Here is a 10,000-nt window from a genome sequence, read left to right on the forward strand (position 1 = left end):
GTAGAGAGAGAGAGAGAAATATGTAGAGGTAGAGAGAGAGGGAAGAGAGAGAGAAATATATAGCGAAGAGAGAGAGAAATATGTAGAGGTAGAGAGAGAGAGAGAGAGAGGGGGGGGGGGGGGGGGGGGGACAGACAGAAGAAGGAGAGATGAGGAAGAGAGACAAAAGAGGGCGAGACATGAGGAAGGAGACAGACAGACGGAAAGAGAATGAGGAAGAGAGACAGACAGAGGGAGAGACATGAGGAAGAGAGACAGACAGAGGGAAAGATGAGGAAGAGAGACAGACAGAGGGAGAGACGAGGAAGAGAGACAGACAGAGGGAGAGACATGAGGAAGAGAGACAGACAGAGGAGAGACATGAGGAAGAGAGACAGACAGCGGGAGGGAGGGAGAGAGAGAGAGAGAGAGAGAGAGGGTCCGCTCACCAACCAAGATTTCACAAAATGGGACAAACACTAAATTGAGTCTCTGCATGCAGAATTCTGCAAAACATCCTCTGTGTACAACATAGAACACCAAATAACGCAGAGCAGAATTAGGCCGATACCTGCTAATGATCAAATACCAGAAATAGACGTTAAATTCTATAACCACCTAAAAGGAAGCGATTCCCAAAACTTCCATAACAAAGCCATCACCTACAGAGAGATGAACCTGGAGAAGAGTCCCCTAAGCAAGCTGGTCCTGGGGCTCTGTTCACAAACAGACCCCACAGAGAGATGAACCTGGAGAAGAGTCCCCTAAGCAAGCTGGTCCTGGGGCTCTGTTCACAAACACAAGCACACCCCACAGAGAGATGAACCTGGAGAAGAGTCCCCTATGCAAGCTGGTCCTGGGGCTCTGTTCACAAACACAAACTTACCCCACAGAGCCCCAGGACAGCAACACAATTAGACCCAACCAAATCATGAGAAAACAAAAAGATAATTACTTGACACATTGGAAAGAAATGACCAAAAAACAGAGCAAACTGGAATGCTATTTGGCCCTACACAGAGAGTACACAGTGGCAGAATACCTGAGCACTGTGACTGACCCAATATTAAGAAAATATACAACCCATATGTATGCTTATTTATTTTCCCTTGTGTACTTTAACCATTTGTACATAATATGACATTTGAAATGTCTTTATTCTTTTGGAACTTTTGTGTTATTGTTTATTATGTATTGTTTATTTCACTTTTGTTTAATATCTATTTCACTTGCTTTGGCAATGTAAACATATGTTTCCCATGCCAATAAAGCCCTTATATCGAAATTGAATTGAGAGAGAGAGGGAGATATACAGTAGCTTACGAAAGTATTCTCCCTTCTTGGCATTTTTCCTATCTTGTTGCCTTCCAACCTGGAATTAAAATGTATTTGTGGGGGGTTTGTATCATTTGATTTACCCAACATGCCACTATGAAGAGGGAAAATATGTTTTATTGTGAAACAAACAAGAAATAAGCTCCTTCAAGAACCCATCCAGCTCCTTCAAGTTGGATGGGTTCTGCTGGTGTACAGCAATCTTTAAGTCATACCACAGATTCTCAATAGGATTGAGGTCTGGGCTTTGACTAGGCCATTCCAAGACATTTAAATATTTCCCCTTAAACCACTCGAGTGTTGCTTTAGCAGTATGCTTAGGGTCATTGTCCTGCTGGAAGGTGAACCTCCGTCCCAGTCTCAACTCTCCAGACGACTGACCAATTCTGACCATTTTCCCATTCTCTGCCGATGAAAAACATCCCCACAGCGTGATGCTGCCACCACCATGCTTCACTGTGGGGATGGTGTATTGGGGGTGATGAGAAGTATTGTGTTTGCGCCAGACATAGCATTTTCCTTGATGGCCAAAAAGTTAACTTTTAGTCTCATCTGACCAGAGTACCTTCTTCCATATGTTTGGGAAGTCTCCCACATGCCTTTTGGCGAACACCAAACATGTTTGCTTATTTTTTCTGGCCACTCTTCTGTAAAGCCCAGCTCTGTGGAGTGTACGGCTTAAAGTGGTACTATGGACTGATACTCCAATCTCTTCTGTAAAGCCCAGCTCTGTGGAGTGTACGGCTTAAAGTGGTACTATGGACTGATACTCCAATCTCTTCTGTAAAGCCCAGCTCTGTGGAGTGTACGGCTTAAAGTGGTACTATGGACTGATACTCCAATCTCTTCTGTAAAGCCCAGCTCTGTGGAGTGTACGGCTTGAAGTGGTACTATGGACTGATACTCCAATCTCTTCTGTAAAGCCCAGCTCTGTGGAGTGTACGGCTTAAAGTGGTACTATGGACTGATACTCCAATCTCTTCTGTAAAGCCCAACTCTGTGGAGTGTACGGCTTAAAGTGGTACTATGGACTGATACTCCAATCTCTTCTGTAAAGCCCAGCTCTGTGGAGTGTACGGCTTAAAGTGGTACTATGGACTGATACTCCAATCTCCGCTGTGGAGCTTTGCAGCTCCTTCAGGATTATCTTTGGTCTCTTTGGTGGCTCTCTGATTAATGCCCTCTTTGCCTGGTCCGTGAGTTTTGGTGGTTGGCCCTCAGGTTTGTGGTGGTGCCATGTTCTTTCCATTTTTTAATAATGGATTTAATGGTGCTCTGTGTAATGTTCAAAGTTTCTGATATTTTTTTATAACCCAACCCTGATCTGTACTTCTCCACAACTTTGTACCTGACCTGTTTGGAGAGCTCCTTGGTCTTCATGGTGCCCCTTGCTTAGTGATGTTGCAGACACTGGGACCTTTCAGAACAGGTGTTTATATATACTGAGATCATGTGACAGATCATGTGACACTTAGACTGACTGCACACAGGTGGAATTTATGTAACTAATTATGTGACTTCTGAAGGTAATTGGTTGCACCAGATCTTATTTAGAGGATTCATAGCAAAGGGGGTGAATACATATGCACACACCACTTTTCACTTTTTTGTTTTAGTGATTTTTTTTAAACAAGTTATTTTTTAAATTTCACATCACCAATTTGGACTATTTTGTGTATGTCCGGTACATGAAATCCTAATAAAAATCAACTTAAAGGTCAGGGTTAGAGGTCAGGTTGTAAGGGTTAGGGTTAGAGGTAAGGTTGTAATGCAACTAAATAGAAAAAACACCAAGGGTTGTGAATATATTTACAAGGCTCTGTATATAGAGAGAGATGGATATAGTAAACATCATTCACTGTGTGTGTGTAGAGATGGATGTAGTAAACCTAAATCTTTCACTGTGTGTGTGTAGAGATGGATATAGTAAACCTACATCTTTCACTGTGTGTGTGTGTGTAGAGATGGATATAATAAACCTACATATTTCACTGTGTGTGTGTAGAGATGGATATAGTAAACCTACATCTTTCACTGTGTGTGTGTAGAGATGGATATAGTAAACATCTTTCACTGTGTGTGTGTGTGTGTAGAGATGGGTATAGTAAACATCTTTCACTGTGTGTGTGTGTGTAGAGATGGGTACAGTAAACATCTTTCACTGTGTGTGTGTGTAGAGATGGAGAATGGAGGTGAGGACACGGAGTCTCTGTGGGAGTCAGTGGAGAGTAACCGCTACATCTTAAGTCGCTACATTTCGCCTGGTAAACTGACTCCCTACCTGCGCCAATGTAAGGTTCTAGACGAACAGGACGAAGATGAGGTCTTAAACTCACTACTACTGGTCTCTAAGGTCAACCGCACAGGTAGGTTATCTCTCTACTGCTGGTCTCTAAGGTCAACCGCACAGCTAGGTTAACTCTCTACTGCTGGTCTCTAAGGTCAACCGCACAGCTAGGCTAACCCTCTACTGCTGGTCTCTAATGTCAACCGCACAGCTAGGTTAACTCTCAACTGCTGGTCTCTAAGGTAAACTGCACAGCTAGGTTAACTCTCTACTACTGGTCTCTACAGTCGTGGACAAAAGTTTTGAGAAAGACACAAATATTATTTTTCACAAAGTCTGCTGCCTCAGTTTGTATGGTGGCAATTTGCATAGACTCCAGAATGTTATGAAGGCTGATCAGATGAATTGCAATTAATTGCAAAGTCCCTCTGTGCCATGCAAATGAACTGAATCCCCCAAAAACATTTCCACTGCATTTCAGCCCTGCCACAAAAGGACCAGCAAACATCATGTCAGTGATTCTCTCGTTAACACAGGTGTACGTGTTGACGAGGACAAGGCTGGAGTTCACTCTGTCATGCCGATTGAGTTCGAATAACAGACTGGAAGCTTTAAAAGAATGGTGGTGCTTGGAATCATTGTTCTTCCTCTGTAAACCATTGTTACTTGCAAGGAAACACGTGCCGTCCTCATTGCTTTGCACAAAAAGGGCTTCACAGGCAAGGATATTGCTGCCAGTAAGATTCCACCGAAATCAACCATTTATCATCAAGAACTTCAAGGAGAGCGGTTCAATTGTTGTGAAGAAGGTTTCAGGGTGCCCAAGAAAGTCCAGCAAGCGCCAGGACCGTCTCCTAAAGATGATTCAGCTGCGGGATCGGGGCACCACCAGAACAGAGCCTGCTCAGGAATGGCAGCAGGCAGGTGTGAGTGCATCTGCACGCACAGTGAGGCGAAGACTCTTGGAGGATGGCATGGTGTCAAGAAGAGCAGCAAAGAAGCCACTTCTCTCCAGGAAAAACATCAAGGACAGACTGATATTCTGCAAAAGTTACAGGGATTGGACTGCTGAGGACTGGGGTAAAGTCATTTTCTCTAATGAATTCCCTTCCGATTGTTTGGAGCATCCGGAAAAAAGCTTGCCTGGAGAAGACAAGGTGAGAGCCTCGGCCAACAGCTCCGGCCAACAGCTCCGCCCCCCCCGCAGCTACTCGCCCAAGCCTCTCCAGGTTCTCCTTTACCCAAATCCAGATAGCAGATGTTCTGAAAGAGCTGCAAAACCTGGACCCGTACAAATCAGCTGGGCTTGACAATCTGGACCCTCTATTTCTGAAACTATCCGCCGCCATTGTCGCAACCCCTATTACCAGCCTGTTCAACCTCTCTTTCATATCGTCTGAGATCCCCAAGGATTGGAAAGCTGCCGCAGACATCCCCCTCTTCAAAGGGGGAGACACCCTGGACCCAAACTGTTACAGACCTATATCCATCCTGCCCTGCCTATCTAAGGTCTTCGAAAGCAAAGTCAACAAACAGGTCACTGACCATCTCAAATCCCACCGTACCTTCTCCGCTGTGCAATCTGGTTTCCGAGCCGGTCACGGGTGCACCTCAGCTACGCTCAAGGTACTAAACGATATCATAACCGCCATCGATAAAAGACAGTACTGTGCAGCCGTCTTCATTGACCTTGCCAAGGCTTTCGACTCTGTCAATCACCATATTCTTATCGGCAGACTCAGTAGCCTCGGTTTTTCTGATGACTGCCGTGCCTGGTTCACCAACTACTTTGCAGACAGAGTTCAGTGTGTCAAATCGGAGGGCATGCTGTCCGGTCCTCTGGCAGTCTCTATGGGGGTGCCACAGGGTTCAATTCTCGGGCCGACTCTTTTCTCTGTATATATCAAGGATGTTGCTCTTGCTGCGGGCGATTCCCTGATCCACCTCTACAAAGACGACACCATTCTATATACTTCTGGCCCGTCCTTGGACACTGTGCTATCTAACCTCCAAACGAGCTTCAATGCCATACAACACTCCTTCCGTGGCCTCCAACTGCTCTTAAACGCTAGTAAAACCAAATGCATGCTTTTCAACCGTTCGCTTCCTGCACCCGCATGCCTGACTAGCATCACCACCCTGGATGGTTCCGACCTTGAATATGTGGACATCTATAAGTACCTAGGTGTCTGGCTAGACTGTAAACTGTCCTTCCAGACTCATATCAAACATCTCCAATCGAAAATCAAATCTAGAGTCGGCTTTCCATTCCGCAACAAAGCCTCCTTCACTCACGCCGCCAAACTTACCCTAGTAAAACTGACTATCCTACCGATCCTCGACTTCGGCGACGTCATCTACAAAATAGCTTCCAACACTCTACTCAGCAAACTGGATGCAGTCTATCACAGTGCCATCCGTTTTGTCACTAAAGCACCTTATACCACCCACCACTGCGACCTGTATGCTCTAGTCGGCTGGCCCTCGCTACATATTCGTCGCCAGACCCACTGGCTCCAGGTCATCTACAAGTCCATGCTAGGTAAAGCTCCGCCTTATCTCAGTTCACTGGTCACGATGGCAACACCCACCCGTAGCACGCGCTCCAGCAGGTGTATCCCACTGATCATCCTTAAAGCCAACACCTCATTTGGCCGCCTTTCGTTCCAGTCACAGGCAGCAGAGAACTGGAACGAATTGCAAAAAATCGCTGAAGTTGGAGACTTTTATCTCCCTCACCAACTTCAAACATCTGCTATCTGAGCAGCTAACCGATCGCTGCAGCTGTACATAGTCTATCGGTAAATAGCCCACCCATTTTTACCTACCTCATCCCCATACTGTTTTTATTTATTTACTTTTCTGCTCTTTTGCACACCAATATCTCTACCTGTACATGACCATCTGATCATTTATCACTCCAGTGTTAATCTGCAAAATTGTAATTATTCGCCTACCTCCTCATGCCTTTTGCACACAATATATATAGAATCTCTTTTTTTTCTACTGTGTTATTGACTTGTTAATTGTTTACTCCATGTGTAACTCTGTGTTGTCTGCTCACACTGCTATGCTTTATCTTGGCCAGGTCGCAGTTGCAAATGAGAACTTGTTCTCAACTAGCCTACCTGGTTAAATAAAGGTGAAATTTAAAAAAAAATCAAATAAATTCCATAGTAACACCTGACAAAAGTATCTAAAGACTCTGAGGCAGCAGACTGTGGAAACTAATACTTGTGTCAAATCAAATTGTATTTGTCGCTTCGTAAACAACAGGTGTAGACTAACAGTGACATGCTTACTTATGAGTACTTTTCCAACAGTACTGAGTCAATGTGCAGCGATAACAGGCAATAACATGGCTATATACAGGAAGTACCAGGTAATAACATGGCTATATCCAGGAAGTACCAGGTAATAACATGGCTATAGACAGGGAGTACCAGGTAATAACATGGCTATAGACAGGGAGTACCAGGTAATAACATGGCTATATACAGGAAGTACCAGGTAATAACATGGCTATATACAGGAAGTACCAGGTAATAACATGGCTATAGACAGGGAGTACCAGGTAATAACATGGCTATATACAGGAAGTACCAGGTAATAACATGGCTATATACAGGAAGTACCAGGTAATAACATGGTTATATACAGGAAGTACCAGGTAATAACATGGCTATAGACAGGAAGTACCAGGTAATAACATGGCTATAGACAGGAAGTACCAGGTAATAACATGGCTATATACAGGAAGTACCAGGTAATAACATGGCTATATACAGGAAGTACCAGGTAAGCAGGTAGGCACGTGGTGTGTTTGTGTGTTTGTAAAGCAGGAGGTGGGGCTATAAAGCAGGAGGGTGTGTCTATAAAGGAGGAGGGTGTGTCTATGAAGCAGGAGGTGGGGCTATAAAGCAGGAGGGTGTGTCTATAGAGCAGGGGGTGTGTCTATAAAGCAGGGGGGTGTGTCTATAAAGTGTTATCAATCAGATTACACATTAAAAGGCATAACAAGAAATTAAATCTACTTTCTCTCCTGGACGTGTGTGTGTGTGTGTGTGTGTGCGTGTCTGTGTGTATATCTGTGTGTGTGGGCGGGTGTGTGTGTGTGTGAGTGAGTGTGTGTGTGCGTGTATATCTGTATGTGCGTGTGTGTGTGTGTGTGAGTGTGTGTGTGTCTGTGTGTGTGTATGTGCGTGTGTGTGTGTCGGTGCATGTGTGTGTGTGTATGCGTGGGTGTGTGTGTGTGCGTGTGTGTGTGTGTGCGCGTGTGTCTGCGTGCGTGTGTGTGTGCGTGGGTGTGTGTGTGTGCATGTGTGTGTGTGTGTGTGTGTGTGTGCGTGTGTGTGCATGCGTGTGTGTGTGTGTGTGTGTGTGTGTGTGTATAGGTCGTCTGTTAGACATTCTTCATGGTAAAGGAGAGCGAGGTTATGTGGTTTTTCTGGAGAGTCTTGAGTTCTATTATCCTGACCTTTACAAGCTGGTGACTGGCAAGGAGCCCACCAGACGCTTCTCCACTATCGTTGGTAAGACACACACACACGCACGTGCACACACAGACAGACATGCACGCACGTGCACACACAGACACACTCACGCACGTGCACACACAGACACACACGCACACACGTGCACACAAAGACACATGCTCTTTTATATCTATCATCTGTCACTATAACCATTCTGTTACTATAACCATTCTGTTACTATAACCATCATCTGTTACTACAACCATTCTGTTACTATAACCATTCTGTTACTATAACAACCATCTGTTACTATAACCATCATCTGTTACTATAACCATTCTGTTACTATAACCATTCTATTACTATAACCATTCTGTTACTATAACAACCATCTGTTACTATAACAACCATCTGTTACTATAACCAACATCTGTTTCTATAACCATCATCTGTTACTATAACCACCATCTGTTGCTATAACCATCATCTGTTACTATAATCATTCTGTTACTATAACCATTATATTACTATAACCATTATGTTACTATAACCATCATCTGTTAATATAACCATAATCTGTTACTATAACCATCATCTGTTACTATAACCATCATCTGTTACTATAACCATTCTGTTACTATAACCATTCTGTTACTATAACCATTCTGTTACTATAACCATCCTGTTACTATAACCATTCTGTTACTATAACCATCATCTGTTACTATTAACCATCATCTACTATAACCATTATGTTACTATAACCATTCTGTTACTCTAACCATTCTGTTACTCTAACAATTCTGTTACAATAACCGTTATGTTACTATAACCATCATCTGTTACTATAACCATTCAGTTACTATAACCATTCAGAGACTATAACCATTCTGTTACTATAACCATTCGGTTACTCTAACCATTCTGTTACTATAACCATCATCTGTTACTATAACCATCATCTGTTACTATAACCATCATCTGTTACTATAACCATTATGTTACTATAACCATCATCTGTTACTATAACCATCATCTGTTAATATAACCATCATCTGTTACGATAACCATCATCTGTTACTATAACCATTATGTTACTATAACCATTATGTTACTATAACCATCATCTGTTACTATAACCATTCTGTTACTATAACCATTCTGTTACTATAACCATTCTGTTACTATAACCATCATATGTTACTATAACAACCATCTGTTACTATAACCATTCTGTTACTATAACCATTCTGTTACTATAACCATCATCTGTTACTATAACCACCATCTGTTACTATAACCATCATCTGTTACTATAACAACCATATGTTACTATAACCGTTCTGTTACTATAACCATTATGTTACTATAACCATTATGTTACTATAACCATCCTGTTACTATAACCATTCTGTTACTATAACCATCATCTGTTACTATTACCATCATCTGTTACTATTAACCATCATCTACTATAACCATTATGTTACTATAACCATTCTGTTACTCTAACCATTCTGTTACTCTAACAATTCTGTTACCATAACCATTCTGTTACTATAACCATCATCTGTTACTATAACCATTCAGTTTCTATAACCATCATCTGTTACTATAACCATTCTGTTACTATAACCATTCTGTTACTATAACCATCATCTGTTACTATAACCATTCAGTTACTATAACCATCATCTGTTACTATAACCATTCTGTTACTATAACCATTCTGTTACTATAACCATTCTGTTACTCTAACAATTCTGTTACCATAACCATTCTGTTACTATACCCATCATCTGTTACTATAACCATTCAGTTACTATAACCATCATCTGTTACTATAACCATTCTGTTACTATAACCATTCTGTTACTATAACCATCATCTGTTACTATAACCATTCTGTTACTATAACCATCAT

At 42.5% G+C, this 10,000-nt stretch overlaps 1 protein-coding gene across 2 annotated transcripts in view; it reads left to right on the forward strand.

Annotated features, from left to right (window-relative positions):
- card11 (caspase recruitment domain family, member 11) overlaps positions 1–10,000 on the forward strand; it is a 94,416-nt gene that overhangs the window by 8,682 nt on the left and 75,734 nt on the right. For both annotated transcript variants that reach the window (XM_031816430.1, XM_031816429.1), the window contains exons 2-3: positions 3,492–3,680; positions 7,996–8,133. In XM_031816430.1, coding sequence (XP_031672290.1) covers positions 3,492–3,680; positions 7,996–8,133 — 327 coding nt within the window. The remainder of the gene's footprint in view (positions 1–3,491; positions 3,681–7,995; positions 8,134–10,000) is intronic.

Source organism: Oncorhynchus kisutch, unplaced genomic scaffold (assembly GCF_002021735.2).
Source record: "Oncorhynchus kisutch isolate 150728-3 unplaced genomic scaffold, Okis_V2 scaffold796, whole genome shotgun sequence".
In the NCBI taxonomy this organism is placed as follows: domain Eukaryota; kingdom Metazoa; phylum Chordata; class Actinopteri; order Salmoniformes; family Salmonidae; genus Oncorhynchus; species Oncorhynchus kisutch.